Below are 19,558 nucleotides of genomic sequence, written 5' to 3'. Positions count from 1 at the left end.
GTCAATATGTATCAAGATTTACGGAGGAAGAAGTGGATAAAAAAATGTCGCGCGCTGATGAAGGTTATTTCATACCACATAAACACAATACAGGGTAATACAAAATGTGACCCAAATAAATAATAAGACAACAAACACCATAATCACATCTTTCAGCCAGAACTGGTCCACCAGCAATAACATCCAACCATAACATTATTTTATATTTTCACTTCTTCTTGAACATTTGTTTTCTAATTTATGGAATTTCTTTTGATTCAGCCATAAAATTAATGAAATAATCTTTGAATTTTGTTTTTAAAATGTTAAATATAGCCTTTTAATAATGTATTCTGAAACAGTTTAAAATAATCAGAGAACTGACTAACACTGACCCTACACAACTATGTTGCACAATTAAGTCATTTTTTTGTCAAGCGAAAGAGGTCATTTCAACAGGTACAGCATCCTATGTCATATCTACATGTAATAAGATTTGTAACAAGGCAAACCGTTTGTAAATTGGTCGAAAATCGAGCAAGTTATGGTAATTTAATTAGTACATGTACCATTGACATTAATGTAATGATTGAGGCTAGATGTCCGAGGTAAGATGGCTACAAAGTTGCTACGCTGGAGAATTATTGGTCATATGAAAAATGCTCAGAGCCAATCGGAAAGGAGGGGCCGTCTAAGCATACCCGCGCCCAAAGTGCCAAAAAGAAACATGACAGCGCGAGGAGAGATGCCAGGAGTACACAGAGAGCGCACAGACCGAGACGTCGCGCGCGCAGAAAGGCACCTCGCGCGCGCAAAAGGGTGTCGCGCGCGCAAAAGGGTGTCGCGCGCGCACAAAAGGGTGTTGCGCGCGCACAAAAGGGTGTCGCGCGCGCGCACGAAGTGGAGAATCAGCGCGCGATAACAGTTTTTATGCGCTCGGATTTTTGGCACTAATGTGACGCTATAATGCGTCCTCAATGGAAACGCTCCTGCGATCAGGTCTCACTCAGCCGACCAGAACGTCAATGTTACAGTCTCTCACTGTCGTGCGGGTTCCATGGACCACCAAGGATAGACAATACTGCGAGCAGGGTTGACTCGTCGGGTCGCTTTTCAGCTCTGCCGCTTCTTCCACTGCTCGGCTGTGCGCGCTGCATGTGCTTCTCGCTCTCCAACTCCTTCTTCTGCACCCTCGTTCTCGGTTGCCACCCTTTTACCCACTTGGAGGAGATTATCTAATTGTGCCCATGTGGCCCATGTGGTCGATCCCGGCGCGCCTCGCCGCTGGCCCGCCGGCCACGCCTCCTCGCCGCCTTCTTGGAGTCGGCCTCCCCATAGTCACCAAAAAACGATAAGCGTCATAGCTATTCGCCAAAATAGATGGTTACAAAATAAATAGAGCAGAAAAGAGGTGAAAATAAGATGTTTTAGGAAGTCACGTGAAAGCTCCACTACGATTGGTCTCTGACTGCTCTCCCCCAGACACATCGACGCAAAGTATCCCCAAAACTGCCAGAGACAAAATACTTGTCCTTTTCCTTCTAAATGACTTGAAATTGCCACAAATGCACCAGTGCTGAGACCTACCAGAGTGGAAGCCACTTCCTTAAACACTGCAACGTCATGGCCGCATGCGGGTCAGTTTGCATTCACATTAGAAATCTTCTTTTTTTTTTTTTTTTTTTGTATTGTGAACGGCCACTAAAAATATCGGATTTGCCAAAAAAAAAAATCTGAAATTGACATTCGACCCTGCAGTCTGAACGTAGTCTAAGTGCTCGCTGTTCGGTCTGCTTTTCAGCCGGCCGCGTCTGCGTCTTCCTCTGGCTCTCTTCCTCTTGCGCGCTGCATGTGCTTCTCACTCTCCAACTATTTCTTCTGCACCCTCGTTCTTGGTTGCCACCCTTTTACACACTTGGAGGAGATTATCTAATTGTGCCCATGTGGCCCATGTGGTCGATCCCGGCGCGCCTCGCCGCTGGCCCGCCGGCCACGCCTCCTCGCCGCCATCTTGGAGTCGGCCTCCCCATAGTCACCAAAAAACGATAAGCATCATAGCTATTCGCCAAAATAGATGGTTACAAAATAAATAGAGCAGAAAAGAGGTGAAAATAAGATGTTTTAGGAAGTCACGTGAAAGCTCCACTACGACTGGTCTCTGACTGCTCGCCCCCAGACACATCGACGCAAAGTATCCCGTAAAACTGCCAGAGACAAAATACTTGTCCTTTTCCTTCTAAATAACTTGAAATTGCCACAAATGCACCAGTGCTGAGACCTACCAGAGTGGAAGCCACTTCCTTAAACACTGCAACGTCATGACCGCATGAGGGTCAGTTTGCATTCACATTAGAAATCTTTTTTTATTTTTTATTTTTTATTTTATTTTTTTTGTATTGTGAACGGCCACTAAAAATATCGGATTTGACAAAAAAAAATCTGAAATTGACATATTGTGAATATCAAAATGTTTTTTTTTCTGGCCTTTTTAAAATAGACCAAACTGACTTTTTGGTCCACTTCTGGTGCATTTGGAAACCCACCAGTGTCATGGGGGAAAATAAAAAGGTGAAGTGAATCTGGACTGTTTTTATTTTTCACAAAATTCTAAATTTGATTGCAAAATTCTCATATTGCAGGCTATATTATTACGTATTTGGTTCCGGAAAAGTGTAGACAGTAATTTACGGACTAAGAAATTGAGCATTTTTTTTTGTCTTGCCTCCCCGCTTCCTAGAGTCCATACATGTACCCGCTGTTGTTCTCCAGCACCAGTGAGTCTTCAGCACTTCTCATCAGGCCTTTCAGCGAGGCCGGCTCGCTCAGAGACCACATCTGTAAGGTAGAGTGGTGGCACGTTCAAAATCTTTGTAGAGTGCATCCGGTTATGACTCACACAGCTTTACTTTTTCCACACTTTATGTTACAGCCATATTCCGAAGTGGGATACATTTATTTTTGTCCTCAAAATTCTAAAAAATAATCCCACATAAGTATTGACAGCCTTTGTTCAATACTTTGTGGATGCACCTTTGGCAGCAATTACAGCCTCAAGTCTTTTTGAATACGATGCCACAAGCTTGGCACTCCTATCTCTGGGCAGTTTCGCCCATTCCTCTTTGCAGCACCTCTCAAGCTCTATCAGGTTGGATGGAAAGTTGGTTTTCATCCAGGATGTCTTTGTACATTCCCTCTACCCTGACTAATCTCCCAGTTCCTGCAACTGAAAAGCATCCCCACACCATGATGCTGCCACCACCATGCTTGACTGTAGGGAAGGTATTGGCCTGGTGATGAGCGCTGCTTAGTCTCCTCCAAACATGACGCCTGGCATTCACGCCAAAGACTTCAATCTTTGTCTCATCAGACCAGAGAATTTTGTTTCTCATGGTCTGAGAGTCTTTCAGATGCATTTTGGCAAACATATTACAAATAAATGGCTTCCATCTGGCAATGATAACAGATTGCTGCAGAGATGGTTGTCCTTCTGGACACTGGAACACTGTATCTCTGACAAAGTGATCGAGTTCTTGGTCACCTCCCTGACTAGACTAAGATGAATGCAGCTATGTATAGAGACATCCTGCATGAAAACCAACGCTTCCCATCCAACCCGATGGAGCTACACTGCAAAAAGTCAGTGTTCAAAAACAAGAAAAAAAAATACAAAAATGAGGGGTATTTTATTTGAACTAAGCAAAATTATCTGCCAATAGAACAAGAAAATTTGGCTTGTCAAGACTTTCCAAAACAAGTAAAATTAGCTAACTTCAATGAACCCAAAAATACCTTAAAATAAGTATATTCTCACTAATAACAAGTGCACTTTTCTTGGTAGGAAAAAAAAAAGAGACCTTTTTGCTCAATATGTTGAAAAATATTCTTAAATTAAGTAAATGCTAGAGCCATTATCTTGACATAATGATATGCGCTCGGCATTACATTTCTTAAAACCAGCAAACTTATACTAAAACGAATTTATTGTTCTTAATGGAAAGGCCGGAAAAGGGTGGAATGCCATCTTCGGGTTGGGGAGGAGACCCTGCCCCAAGTGGAGGAGTTCAAGTACCTCGGAGTCTTGTTCACGAGTGAGGGAAGAGTGGATCGTGAGATCGACAGGCGGATCGGTGCGGCATCTTCAGTAATGCGGACGCTGTATCGATCCGTTGTGGTGAAGAAGGAGCTGAGCCGGAAGGCAAAGCTCTCAATTTACCGGTCGATCTACGTTCCCATCCTCACCTATGGTCATGAGCTTTGGGTTATGACCGAAAGGACAAGATCACGGGTACAAGCGGCCGAAATGAGTTTCCTCCGCCGGGTGGCGGGGCTCTCCCTTAGAGATAGGGTGAGAAGCTCTGTCATCCGGGGGGAGCTCAAAGTAAAGCCGCTGCTCCTCCACATCGAGAGGAGCCAGATGAGGTGGTTCGGGCATCTAGTCAGGATGCCACCCGATCGCCTCCCTCGGGAGGTGTTTAGGGCACGTCCGACCGGTAGGAAGCCACGGGGAAGACCCAGGACACGCTGGGAAGACTATGTCTCCCGGCTGGCCTGGGAACGCCTCGGGATCCCCCGGGAGGAGCTGGACGAAGTGGCTGGGGAGAGGGAAGTCTGGGCTTCCCTGCTTAGGCTGCTGCCCTCGCGACCCGACCTCGGATAAGCGGAAGAAGATGGATGGATGGATGGATGGATTAATGGAAAGGCAACAAGGCAACATCTTGTTACTCTCGGGGTCTCCTAGCCGCTCAGGCAAATTATATTGTCTAAAAATGCATTTTTCCATGGATAACATGACATCATCGCGCCAAGTGCGTGCTCTTTCAGTCAATTAGTGCACATATATACAGCCTTGACCCCGGCCAAAAAAATTTTAATTGTAATTTTGAAGAATTCATCTGAATGTGCATGAACTATTTCTGTTCAAAATTGTTAGAAATGTTAAATGTTCAAATATTAACTGTCAGTTTACTGTACTGTGCCAACTGTACTACTATATGAGTACCTATTTTCTATTGTTTCTTTGAAGATAAAACAAAGTCCATTTGGCTGTCATCTGTTTTAATTATGAGACACAATTGTGTCAAAGTTTTCATGCTTGAAATAAGAAATGATTACTTTAAAAAAGTAGTTTTATACTTGTGAGTGTTGATGACACAGCTTTGCAACACTTGATATTCTAGTTTCAAGCATGTTTTACTCAATATAGGTCATCAAATCTCAGCAACAAGCTGTAATATCTTACTGAGATCATTTAGGACCAAAACCCTTAAAACAAGTAAAACACTCTAACATAAAATCTGCTTAGTGAGAAGAATTATCTTATCAGACAGAAAATAAGCAAATATCACCCTTATTTGAGATATTTCATCTTACTTAGATTTCAGTGTTTGCAGTGTACAGACGTCTTTCACTGAGGGTCGTGGCATCAGAGAACAAACAGCCAAGTCGGACACGCATGTTGATGAAAACCAAGTTAATGTTTGTGTGTCAGGTGAAGCCCAGAGAGACCTACTTGAAGAAATACGGCAACCCCAAGAAGAGTCAGGGTCTTGAACTAGCACACATCAAACTGTATGGCCGCCAGATACTGGAGGTATGCACACACACACACACACACACGCAAACGCACACACACATCAGTACTAAATTACACTTTTCAGGCCCTGCGACTCCTCCACGACGGCGGCTTATTTTACGGCCACCTGCACGCCTCAAATGTGACGGTGGACCAGGGCACGTGTCGACTGACGGACGTGGAGAACGGCATGCTGGGAGTTCCCTCTGTCCTGCGACCTGCCTTCACCCACTTCAGGAAAATCAACGTACGTCTCAACAGCACAGTTACAGTTTCCCCAACCATATTTAATAACTGAAATGACATCTTCCTGTACTGTATGCCAGCAGAACCATGCTATGCTTGAATACGAGTACAATATTCAATATGCCTTTTTCCTGTAAGCGGTTAGTTGTTAACCATGGTGTGTTTGTGTGCATGCAGACCACCGAAAGCATCGACGTCTTTTGTTTTGGTCACTTACTCTACGAGATAACTTATGGACGACCCCCTGCCAGCGTTCCAGTGGACCACTATCCTACCAACCCCTACACTGCTGTGGGTCAGTACACACACACACACACACACACACACACACATACACACACACATACACACACACACACACACATATTCTTGTATTTGTTACCTTCTTGAGACCTCTGAAAAAATGCCTACCTCTTGAGGACCACCCTTTCTAGATATATAAAGATTTGTATTTACAACATTAAGTCGAGAGGGGGCGCTCTTCAAATTTTAAAACACACTTGTTTTACACACACTTGTTATTTCATATGTTGACCAGAAGGGGAGCACTTTTAAAACCGACACACAGCCAATTTGAAAAATGCCCACCTCTTTAGGACCACCCTTTCTAGATGTATATATATTTGTATTTACAACATTAATGATTTATACATACCATGCAACTATGAAAAAGGTAAGCTTTTAGTTATTTTTATTTTTATGTGTGTAATTGTTTTTTAATCTTCATTATTTACTTCAAGTTATTACAGTATGTCTCTATATACATATTTAATTTTTTATTTTTTTTAAATTAATTTTGGCCAAAGGGAGTGCATTTCAATTTCTTACACACACTTATTATTATATATGTTGGCCAGAGGGGGAGCACTTCAAATTTTTACACACACTTTTACACACACTTGTTATTTCATATGTTGCCCAGAGGGAGAGCACTTTTAAAACCGACAGTCAATTTGAAAAATGCCTATCTCTTTAGGACCACCCTTTCTAGATATATAAATATTTGTATTTACAACATTAATGATTTATACATACTATGCAAATATAAAAAAGGTAAGCTTTTAGTCAATTATTTTTATTTTATTTTTTGTGTGTAATTGTTTTTTAATCTTCATTATTTACTTCAAGTTATTACAGTATGTCTCTATATACATATTTAATTTTTTTAAAAAAATTCATTTTAGCCAAAGGGGGTGCATTTCAATTTCTTACACACACTTGTTATTACATATGTTGGCCAGAGGGGGAGCAATTCAAATTTTTACACACACTTTTACACACACTTTGTTATTTCATACGTTACCCAGAGGGAGAGCACTTTTAAAACCAACACACAGCCAATTTGAAAAATGCCCACCTCTTTAGGACCACCCTTTCTAGATATATAAATATTTGTATTTACAACATTAATGATTTATACATACCATGCAACTATGAAAAAGGTAAGCTTTTAGTTATTTTTATTTTTATGTGTGTAATTGTTTTTTAATCTTCATTATTTACTTCAAGTTATTATACATACATATTTATTTATTTATTTTAAATTAATTTTGGCCAAAGGGAGTGCATTTCAATTTCTTACACACACTTGTTATTATATATGTTGGCCAGAGGGGGAGCACTTCAAGTTTTTACATACACTTTTCCACACACTTGTTATTTCATATGTTGCCCAGAGGGGGAGCACTTTTAAAACCGACAGTCAATTTGAAAAATGCCTACCTAATTAGGACCACCCTTTCTAGATATATAAATATTTGTATTTACAACATTAATGATTTATACATACTATGCAAATATAAAAAATGTAAGCTTTTAGTCAATTATTTTTATTTTTATTTTTTGTGTGTAATTGTTTTTTAATCTTCATTATTTACTTCAAGTTATTACAGTATGTCTCTATATACATTTTTTTTTTTTTTTTAATTAATTTTAGCCAAAGGGGGTGCATTTCAATTTCTTACACACACTTGTTATTACATATGTTGGCCAGAGGGGGAGCAATTCAAATTTTTACACACACTTTTACACACACTTGTTGTTTCATACGTTACCCAGAGGTGGAGCACTTTTAAAACCGACACACAGTCAATTTGAAAAATCCCACCTTTTTGGGACCACCCTAATTTTGACATATTTCACCAGCAGGGGTGCAAATGAGACATTGTCTATTAGATGCAATGTTATTGGGACCATGATTTATGTCATCACTTGTTCACACCTCCTCATATGGAAGATACTTTTCCTTGTTGGTGTCTCAAGAAGGGTAGAAATACACACACACACACACACACACACACACACACACACACACACACACACACACACACACACACACACACACACTTTTTGTGTACACTTTCTTTATATCTGCCCTCTAATATGTGTGTTTGTCTGTTTAGTGTCAGTGCTGCAGTCCATCCTGTCCACAGAGGCGTGTAAGTCAGGAATGCCCACAGTGTCACAGCTCATTCAGACACCGTGAGTTTTGTCCTTTTTAAGCTTTTTTTAAACGAGCATCAATAACATCAACGTTGTGTATGATTGATTGATTGAAACTTTTATTAGTAGATTGCACAGTACAGTACATATTCCGTACAATTGACCACTAAATGGTAACACCCCAATAAGTTTTTCAACTTGTTTAAGTCGGGGTCCACTTAAATCAATTCATGGTTTTGATTTCATAGTTAATTCATGTGTCACGTTACACACAGGTAACACGTGTGAGTTTTGTGTGTATGTCACATCAGTGGTCGTCAAACTGGTTTTCACCAAGTAGCACCTCAGAAAACACTTGGCTCTCCGAGTACCGCCGTAATGACCAACATTCAAATACAGTAGCGTAGTAGGCCTAAGTATTCATTAAAAACGAGGCTTAGGTTTTAATTTAACAGGTATTTTTAATATTTTTGGCCACAGTAACATTAAACGCAGTTTGAATAGTAACACTGTGTTTGAATATTTTTGTAATGGTACCAGAATGTTTTTTGATGCTTTTCAAAAATGAAGGGTACCACAAAAAAAATATTTTTTCGCATTATTTTAACAAAAAAATACATTAAACATATGGTTTTTTTTGCATTCAAAGCACAATTTTAGAAGATTAGATTAAAAATAAAAAGGCATTCATTACATTGGGCTTTTCTTGTTGCAATCAAAGAACAATTTTGTATGTAACATCCATCCATCCATCCATTTTCTACCGCTTATTCCCTTTGGGGTCGCGGGGGGCGCTGGAGCCTATCTCAGCTACAATCGGGCGGAAGGCGGGGTACACCCTGGACAAGTCGCCACTTCATCGCAGGGCCAACACAGATAGACAGACAACATTCACACTGACATCCACACACTAGGGCCAATTTAGTGTTGCCAATCAACTTATCCCCAGGTGCATGTCTTTGGAGGTGGGAGGAAGCCGGAGTACCCGGAGGGAACCCACGCAGTCACGGGGAGAACATGCAAACTCCACATAACATGTGGAAAAATTGTATGCCACAATCTAGGGTTAGTTTAGAATAGAAAGAAAGCTTTACTGAAATTATATCAAATGCTTTATGATTTATTGTTGCCGCTCTTGGTCTGTGCTTTAATCAATCAATCAATCAATCATTCAATTAATGTTTACTATTTGTGTAACGGTACACAAAAATTTCGGTTCGGTACGTACCTCGGTTTAGAGGTCACAGTTCAGTTCATTTTCGGTACAGTAAGAAAACAACAAAATATAAATGTTTTGGTTATTTATTTACCAAATTTGCAAAATCTTCCACCAAAAATATTTTTCTTAGTGGAATATTTGATGTTAAAGTTAAAGTACCAATGATTGTCACACACACACTAGGTGTGGCGAGATTATTCTCTGCATTTGACCCATCACCCTTGATCACCCCCTGGGAGGTGAGGGGAGCAGTGGGCAGCAGCGGTGGCCGCGCCCGGGAATCATTTTGGTGATTTAACGCCCAATTCCAACCCTTGATGCTGAGTGCCAAGCAGGGAGGTAATGGGTCCCATTTTTATAGTCTTTGGTATGACTCGGCCGGGGTTTGAACTCACAACCTACCGATCTCAGGGCGGACACTCTAACCACTAGGCCACTGAGTGAAGTGAATGTGAATGTGAAGTAATGGGAACCTTGGATAGGTCAATAATTCATAATAACATTGATTTTGATTCAATATTATGTTTTGAGCAATGACAGTTTGAAAGAAAAAAAAACAGCTTTGTTTTATTAGTCAACATTGCAACTTTTCCTGAATTACATTTAACCTTTAAGCTTTTTTATTTCACTTTTGTTATGTTTTTGTTTATTTTAATAGTATTTTTAGAATGTGCCGTGGGCCTTTAAAACATTAGCTGTGGGCTGCAAATGGCCTCCGGGGCACACTTTTGACACCCCTGCTATAGATAATAAAAAATTAAATGTGATAAATCTATGGATAAAAAGCAGAGCCTGGCGACGCATGCGCGTTTATCATAACTCTCTCTCTCTGTCTCTGTCTCTGCCCCTCCCTCACCAATGCTGCTGCACGCACAATTTGTTTTGTTTTTAACCCCTTCTTAACCCTGAACGTACATTGAAAATACACGCAACCCTAACTCAAAATGCAGGACTTTTGAGGCATTTAAGAAACTCCGCCCTGACAGCTCCGCAAAAGAGGACATGTCCGGTGAAAAGAGGACGTATGGTCAGTCTATCGTAGCCCGTTAGCTGCTAGCATGCCGTGTGTTGTGCCTTGGTGTGCATTGTTTACACAACGTGCGTTACGCTACTTAATATGTCCGTGTGGAAACTCGTTCGGTACACCTCCGAACCGAACCCCCGTACTGAAACGGTTCAATACAAAAACACGTACCGTTACACCTCTAATGTTTACTTATATAGCCCTAAATCACGAGTGTCTCAAAGGGCTGCACAAGCCACAACGAAGAAAAATACAGTTATTAGTAAATACTTAAAACATTACGATGGCTGAAACTATAAAGATAAGACATGTAGCAGGTAAAATACACAATGTTAAATATAAAACACAAATTGTAGCAATTTGTTACAAAATTCAGTCATTTCACTTGCATTAGTTTGCGCTACGTGGGCGGTTTTAACTCCACTAATATTTGGCATCAAGCCATACAGCTGTGCGCGTCTATGTATTTATACTGTATGTGCACAGCAGGGCAGATAGTTAACTACACTACCTTTTAAACTCACTGTGCAGGTCTGGATGCTTGTTATTGAAATATTTACCCAAGTTTGAAGCGAAGGTGGTAATACTGCCTTGTCACCTTTTTGGCAAGGCATGTTTTAAAGCAGCGCGGCACTTCCGTGTTTAAAGCGCCACTTTTATCGATAGTTTTGAGGCACAGATACCCCCATATTGCACTTTAAGCACCCTCTTTATTAACCAGTAGAATTGCCTTTATTTGCCATTTTCCCCTCTCCACACTGTTTCTGCCTGTGCGCTCTGTGAGTGTGTGCGTGCTGACACACTCAACATGCTCCTTTACTCTGTACATCACCGCAGCATGCGGATGACAAAAAAATACCGGTATTTTTCAATGGCACTATAGTATTGTTTTTAATTCATTAGTACTGGTATACCGTAAAACCATTGTTTGAATATAGGAAAATAAAACACTCTACTTAAAAAAATAAGTCAAATCTTTGGCGTACCACAGTTTGAGAATCTCTGTGATACAGCATTTATAACACGTTCGTCCATGCGTTCCTTTTTTTGTTCATACCAGGTTTGCGTATGAAACGTGTAACATTTGTGCATGCGATAATGTTGATGAATACTACAATGTGTTGTGTGCACAATGGTAGTAATAGTTTAGTTTTATTCTAACGTGCTCCAAATGTGACACATTCAACTGCAATGCATTTAAAGGTGCGCATATTTACATGACCGAAAAGGAGTAGGAAGAAGCCGAGCTTATTAATCCTACTCCTATTCCATGTCTTTGCAATTACTAGTCATTTGTTCACTTCCTATGTTTAACATTAGTTAAAGAAAATTATGCAAAGTGGGGGAATAAAGCTATCAGGGTTTGAAGATATCTTGTTTAATATTACAAATGTAATAATAGAAATAGGTGAATTAATCATTTTATGTATAGTATATAGTAAATGTTCCTGCATGGAACATGTTTGTTTACATAGCAGGGGTGGCTTATTTTTTGAGTAGCTCACCAATGGGTCAAACAATATTTGCTTCCACTTTGTATTTTCACAGTCTCTCTTTAATAATAAATGACCACAAAACAGCTTAAAGACAATGAATGAACTGTTCCGTTCATTGTGACGATCTGCCTTGTAAATGACATAACATAACATAACATCACTCCCCTTTCTTTTTTGGCAAAGCAGCCGTCATTGTTGGTAATGAAAAGTTGGTATATAGCAGGGGTGTCCAAACCTTTTGACTTAGGGCCGCTTTGGGCGAAAAAAAATACAAATATATGTATATATTATTATGATGAATGTATAAATAATTTAAAAAAAATAGAAGGGATTACTCCCTATATGTGTATATGTATGTATGTTTGTATATATATTTATATGTATGTATGTGTGTGTGTGTGTGTGTATGTATGTATGTATGTATGTATGTATGTATATATATATATATATATATATAATATGTGTGTGTGTGTGTGTATCTGTATTTCATTTTATTTCTGATTATTATTATTTTAATGTATTATTATTTCCTTTTTTTCTGTTTATTTAATCAATGTATTTGTATATATTACTTTGTTTTTTGTTGTTGTTTCTTTTGGGGGGGGTGGTATGGATGAGATATAAACAAAAATATTTTGACATTTAGGGCAGACAATAGATATATGATTTATGTGAATATGATGTAATGGATAGGAATATCTGATGCTGGATGTCAATAAAAAATAAATATATATATATAATTGGATATTAAGAGTATGTGAAAGTTTGGCCCCTACCTTGTTTACTTACCATCATGCACTATAATGGATTTACATGGGTGTAATTTCGAATTTTTAATGGTGTTTGGACGTTTTTCATAATATCCTCAATGTTCAGTGAGCAGGTTGTTATTTTTGACCTTGTGTTGAATTTGTATTTATTTTTATTTTTTTGCACTATGACTAGGGAAGGTTGTTTTGGATTGTGTCATGTTAACTAACTGCTTAGGTATCAAGTCAAATTACTTTTGAGGGTCATTGATCTGATTTACTCACGTTGTCCACAAGATGGCAGCAAATATGAAGCATTCAGAGTACTGAAGATGTATTTGTATGCACTCCTGGTATACAGTATAAAAGAGCTCATGCAACATGTTTGTGTACATGAAGAAATAGGTCTAATGTGCAGTATGTGCCATGTTTGTGATCTTTTTCTACAGGCTGTTCTGTCACGTCCAGTTGCAACACTCCGATAAAGTCCAGATCAAAGTGAGCAGCTCTCTGTCTCTCATTAGGTGCACGTACTGTACGTGAGCCTGGCTAGAGTAAACGTGTGAATGATGTCTCTCCAGGTCCCCAGCAGGCTGAAGGACGCTCTGAAGACGGCCAAAGATCGTTTAGAGAAGCGTCTGCAGGAGGAGCAGAGAGTGGTGAGCGGATCACATGACCTGTTGGGCCTTATTAGATCTAAACACTGACCTCCTGGACAAGCGTTGTCACTTTCTCACGCCCTTTTCACCTTCCTGACGTCCATGTGCAAGTTATTCTGAGATGTATTTTTCCTATTCTCAGTATAAATTGACTAGTGTACATTGATCTTTGTGACGCGTACTTAGGGCCTGATTTACTAAGATCCAAATACCTCGCGCTGAACAGTGTGTGCAATGTATTTATTTGAACTAGGACAATGCATACTCATCAACATAGAGCAACAATGTAAATATGCCGGCGTTGGCATAATAGCTCATTTTCATCCGGTCTCCTAAGGCAGTGTTTTTCAACCTTTTTTGAGCCAAGGCACATTTTTTTCATTGAAAAAATGCGGAGGCACACCACCAGCAGAAATCATAAAAAAAACGAAACTCAGTTGACAGTAAAAAGTCGTTGTCGCAATTGTTGGATATGACTTTAAAGCATAACCAAGCATGCATCACTATAGCTCTTGTCTCAAAGTAGGTGTACTGTCACCACCTGTCACATCACCCCTGACTTATTTTGAGGTTTTTGGTGTTCTCCTGTGTGTAGTGTTTTACTTCTTGTCTTGCACTCCTATTTTGGTGGCTTTTTCTCTTTTTTTGGTATTTTCCTGTAGCAGTTTCATGTCTTCCTATGAGCGATATTTCCCGCATCTACTTTGTTTTTATCCTTCTTCGTGGGGACATTGTCGATTGTCATGTTCGGATGTACATTGTGGACGCCGTCTTTGCTCCACAGTAAGTCTTTGCTGTCGTCCAGCATTCTGCTTTTGTTTACTTTGTAGCCAGTTCAGTTTTAGTTTTGTTCTACATAGCCTTCCCTAAGCTTCAATGCCTTTTCTTAGGGGCACTTACTCACTTTGTTTATTTTTGGTTTAAGCATTACACACCTTTTTACCTGCATGCTGCCTCCCGCTGTTTCCGACATCTACAAAGCAATTAGCTACCGGCTGCCACCTACTGATATGGAAGAGTATTACACGGTTACTCTGCCGAGCTCTAGACAGCACCGACACCCCCTGACTTATTTTGAGGTTTTTGGTGTTCTCCTGTGTGTAGTGTTTTACTTCTTGTCTTGCACTCCTATTTTGGTGGCTTTTTCTCTTTTTTTGGTATTTTCCTGTAGCAGTTTCATGTCTTCCTATGAGCGATATTTCCCCGCATCTACTTTGTTTTTATCCTTCTTCGTGGGGACATTGTCGATTGTCATGTTCGGATGTACATTGTGGTCGGCGTCTTTGCTCCACAGTAAGTCTTTGCTGTCGTCCAGCATTCTGCTTTTGTTTACTTTGTAGCCAGTTCAGTTTTAGTTTTGTTCTGCATAGCCTTCCCTAAGCTTCAATGCCTTTTCTTAGGGGCACTTACTCACTTTGTTTATTTTTGGTTTAAGCATTTGTTGCGTTTGGACCAGTTGTTCCTCCCAGGGAATTCAAGTTTCTGGTCGCTCCCAAGCTCTTTACGACACTTAAAGCTGAGTAAAAGAACCACCAGAGACAGAATAGCTATTTTGTAATATATTTGCAAAGCTTTGTAAATATCATGAGACCAGTCCAGCATAGAACATTCAATCGCGCAGCTAAGATGGTCTAATCTCAAAAATGGCAACCTTCTCTTCTATAAAGTCTCTCTCCCTCCCACCCTCGTTGTCTTGTCTTTCCAGCCTAAACACATGCCCATTGTCCTCCGCACCTGGACATAAGAATAGATAAGAAGAAGGAGTATCTCTCTTTCTTACATTCCATATTCAAGGTTAGCACACAGTATTTGCAGACAACCAAAAGACCACAATTGGAAGAAAAACACTAGCTGTTTTGTAATATGATTATGAAATTAAAGAAGTAACACTTAAATTCGGATATATGTAAATATCTGCCTCCGACACATTACACACCTTTTTACCTGCACGCTGCCTCCCGCTGTTTCCAACATCTACAAAGCAATTAGCTACCGGCTGCCACCTACTGATGTGGAAGAGTATTACACGGTTACTCTGCCGAGCTCTAGACAGCACCGACACTCAACAACAACACATCGTTTGCAGACCTCAATTTCACTGGTTTTAGGTTTTGTCCATTTACATTTGGTTCATGTGAATGTTTTTGTACATTTTGCTTGAAGCTCCACCAGCACAGGAGGCTGACCAGAGCTCAGTCTCATCACGGCTCAGAGGAGGAGAAGAAGAGGAGGAAGATTCTGGCGAGGAAGGTATGCATGATTCCTGCCATCCGTGTTTGAGAACTAAATCTGTTGAAGTGACCATCTCCCAGTGAAAGTACGGTAGTGCGATGGCGGTGTACAAGGCTGCTTGTCTTTGCAGAAGTGCAGGCAGTCCACTTACGAGAATGAAGATGAAGTCTCTGTTCGCAACAATAACAACTCTGGTAGGTAACCATAATCATGGTTAATGTTTTGCTTGCCATTGTTTTTTGTATGGAGCTACATTCGCCAATAAAAAAAGCAACCAAGTACAAAACGTTTGGCTGTAATTTAGCTTTTTAACATTGGAGGTAAATCCAGTTTCAGCTCACTCCTGCCACCGATGGTCAGTGAGTGTAACAACATTCAGACTTGGGTCACGATATCATGTTTTGTGTTTTTTTAGGCTCTGGCGCCAGTTCCCCTCCCACATGCCCCTCTTCCCCCACCCCCCCGCCTTCTACAGGTAGGTTTGTCCATGTTTTGACTTCTGGTGTTTTTCCTGTCGTCCTCTTTTTGCTTCTGCTATGACAGAAACGCACTTTTGTACTGTAGGCAGTGTTTAGGTCGCATTGTCTCCTGTGAAAACTCCCATTTGTGCCCACGGTACACCCATACTTGCCAACCTTGAGACCTCCAATTTCGGGAGGTGTGGGGGTGGGGGGTTGGGGGCGTGGCTAAGAGGGGAGGAGTATATTGACAGCTAGAATTCACCAAGTCAAGTATTTCATTATATATATATATATATATATATATATATATATATATATATATATATATATATATATATATATATATCATCCTGAAAATATGCAAACAAAACTGTGTTTAGATAATTGATACTTCAAACTTGCATAAATAAATATTAAGGAATATAACATAACTTGGCTTCTGAGAGCTTCAAAATGTAATGAATAAAATGTTAAAGTTGTTGATAAACAAGCAATTATTTTAATAATTAAATATGGTCTTTTTAAATGAATTATTATGATCATTTAAAATTAATTATTTCAAATATGTTTATTTTAAGGTATAATTCTATGGCTGAGTGTAATAAGGAGTCAGAAAAAATACAAATAAAAATATAATTAATTTTGATGTTTTTAGCAAAATATAGTAAATTTTTTTTAATTTTTTTAAAATTAATATATATATTTATTTTTAGGTAAGATAAACATAATAATACAATTTATCTGTAGTCTGGATGATTTAGTTCTTGTCACCCTGTTGTCCTCCCATCGTGAAAAAAGGCTGTCCTCACTCAGGTCCGCATGGAGCTGGAGGGGGCGTGGCCTCCAGCTCCGGCTGAAAATCGGGAGATTTTCGGGAGAATACTTGTCCCGGGAGGTTTTCGGGAGAGGCGCTGAATTTCGGGAGTCTCCCGGAAAATTCGGGAGGGTTGGCAAGTATGGGTACACCACTAGGGTGTCCCTTTGTTTTGGCTGGGATGCATCTTAAGTTTTGGAATTGACATTGTATCCGTAAAGTATTCACAGCGCTTCACTTTTTCCACATGTTATGTTACAGCTTTATTCCAGTATGGAATAAATTAATTGTTGCCCTCAAAATTCTACACACAATACCTAAAGATGTCCGATAATGGCTTTTTTGCCGATATCCGATATTCCGATATTGTCCAACTCTTAATTACCGATTCCGATATCAACCGATATATACAGTCGTGGAATGAACACATTATTATGCCTAATTTTGTTGTGATGCCCCGCTGGATGCATTAAACAATGTAACAAGGTTTTCCAAAATAAATCAACTCAAGTTATGGAAAAAAATGCCAACATGGCACTGCCATATTTATTATTGAAGTCACAAAGTGCATTATTTTTCTTAACATGCCTCAAAACAGCAGCTTGGAATTTGGGACATGCTCTCCCTGAGAGAGCATGAGGAGGTTGAGGTGGGCCTGGTTGGGTGGGGGGGGGTTAGAGGGTAGCGGGGGGTGTATATTGTAGGGTCCCGGAAGAGTTAGTGCTGCAAGGGGTTCTGGGTACCGTATTTTTCGGACTATAAGTCGCAGTTTTTTTTCATAGTTTGGCCGGGGGTGCAACTTATACTCAGGAGCGACTTATGTGTGAAATTATTAACACATTATAATATTATTTATCTCATTCACGTAAGAGACTAGACGTATAAGATTTCATGGGATTTAGCGATTAGGAGTGACAGATTGTTTGGTAAACGTATAGCATGTTCTATATGTTATAGTTATTTGAATGACTCTTACCATAATATGTTACGTTAACATACCAGTTGGTTATTTATGCCTCATATAACGTACACTTATTCAGCCTGTTGTCCACTATTCTTTATTTATTTTAAATTGCCTTTCAAATGTCTATTCTTGGTGTTGGCTTTTATCAAATACATTTCCCCCAAAAAATGCGACTTATACTCCAGTGCGACTTATATATGTTATTGTCCTTCTTTATAATGTATTTTCGGCCGGTGCGACTTATACTCCGAAAAATACGGTATTTGTTCTGTTGTGTTTATGTTGTGTTACGGTGCGGATGTTCTCCCGAAATGTGTTGGTCATTCTTGTTTGGTGTGGGTTCAAAGTGTGGCGCATATTTGTAACAGTGTTAAAGTTGTTTATACGGCCACCTTCAGTGTGACCTGTATGGCTGTTGACCAAATATGCATTGCATTCACTTGTGTGTGTGAAAAGCCGTAGATATTATGTGATTGGGCCAGCACGCAAAGGCAGTGCCTTTAAGGTTTATTGGCGCTCTGTACTTCTCCCTACGTCCGTGTACACGGCGGCGTTTTAAAAAGTCATAAATTTTACTTTTTGAAACCGATACCGATAATTTCCGATATTACATTTTAAAGCATTTATTTAAAGTAGGGATATCCGATAATGGCTTTTTGCCGATATCGGATATTCCGTAATTGTCCAACTCTTTAATTACCGATACCGATATCAACCGATACCGATATGTACAGTCGTGGAATTAACACATTATTATGCCTAATTTGGACAACCAGGTATGGTGAAGATAAGGTCCTTTTTAAAAAAAAAATCATAAAATAAGATAAATAAATTAAAAACATTTTCTTGAATAAAAAAGAAAGTAAAACAATATAAAAACAGTTACATAGAAACTAGTAATGAATGAAAATGAGTCAAATTAAGTGTTAAAGGTTAGTACTATTAGTGGACCAGCAGCACGCACAATCATGTGTGCTTACGGACTGTATCCCTTGCAGACTGTATTGATATATATTGATATATAATGTAGGAACCACAATATTAATAACAGAAAGAAACAACCCTTTTGTGTGAATGAGTGTAAATGGGGGAGGGAGGTTTTTTGGGTTGGACATCTCTAGAAATTATTCCACTTTGTAATGAGGCTGTAATGTAACAATGTGGGAAAAGTGAAGCACTGTGAATACTTTCGAGATGCACTGTGTGTTTATCACCAAAAAGTATTCCCGGGCGCGGCCACCGCTGCTGCTCACTGCTCCCCTCACCTCCCAGGGGATGATCAAGGGTGATGGGTCAAATGCAGAGAATAATTCCGCCACACCTAGTGTGTGTGTGTGACAATCATTGGTACTTTAACTTTATACAACAACAAAAAATATCTGAATTTCTGCAGTGAAATCCTGAATTGTACCACCTTGGACTTTAAAGGTCCCACTATGTTTTCCTTCACGAGACTAACGTACAGGATGTAGAGTTAATGCTGGCTTCCTACCATGTTATGGTGTCTCCTTTCCGTCCGACACTCCTTCCTTCCTTCCTCCCTCCCTCTTCCTCTTGTTACTGTCTAAATGCTGATTGGTCCACTCAACTGTTGTTGTCGTCTCTCTCTTTATCCTGTGCCGTCTCCACCATAGAGCATGCTCCATTCTGACCGTGTTGTTGGGGTAAAGTAAACACTTTTCCATGTTTATGATGATGATG

General features: G+C 39.7%; 1 protein-coding gene across 4 annotated transcripts in view; it reads left to right on the top strand.

Annotated features, from left to right (window-relative positions):
- pxk (PX domain containing serine/threonine kinase) overlaps nt 1–19,558 on the top strand; it is a 59,945-nt gene that overhangs the window by 27,811 nt on the left and 12,576 nt on the right. For 3 of the 4 annotated variants that reach the window (XR_012050335.1, XR_012050336.1, XM_061940783.2), the window contains exons 8-17: nt 2,717–2,821; nt 5,468–5,569; nt 5,637–5,798; nt 5,975–6,092; nt 8,200–8,278; nt 13,177–13,225; nt 13,309–13,386; nt 15,550–15,636; nt 15,749–15,812; nt 16,034–16,093. Coding sequence is in view for 2 of the 4 variants with exons in the window: in XM_061940783.2 (XP_061796767.2) it covers nt 2,717–2,821; nt 5,468–5,569; nt 5,637–5,798; nt 5,975–6,092; nt 8,200–8,278; nt 13,177–13,225; nt 13,309–13,386; nt 15,550–15,636; nt 15,749–15,812; nt 16,034–16,093 (904 nt within the window). In the remaining 2 variants the exon portion in view is untranslated. Of the gene's footprint in view, nt 1–2,716; nt 2,822–5,467; nt 5,570–5,636; nt 5,799–5,974; nt 6,093–8,199; nt 8,279–13,176; nt 13,226–13,308; nt 13,387–15,549; nt 15,637–15,748; nt 15,813–16,033; nt 16,094–19,491; nt 19,522–19,558 lie in introns of all 4 variants that reach the window. The other variant, XM_061940790.2, reaches the window with a different exon arrangement.

This window comes from Nerophis lumbriciformis, linkage group LG03 (assembly GCF_033978685.3).
Source record: "Nerophis lumbriciformis linkage group LG03, RoL_Nlum_v2.1, whole genome shotgun sequence".
In the NCBI taxonomy this organism is placed as follows: Eukaryota; Metazoa; Chordata; class Actinopteri; order Syngnathiformes; family Syngnathidae; genus Nerophis; species Nerophis lumbriciformis.
The sequence above is the reverse complement of the archived record's forward strand: the minus strand, read 5'-3'. Positions and strand labels throughout refer to the sequence as shown.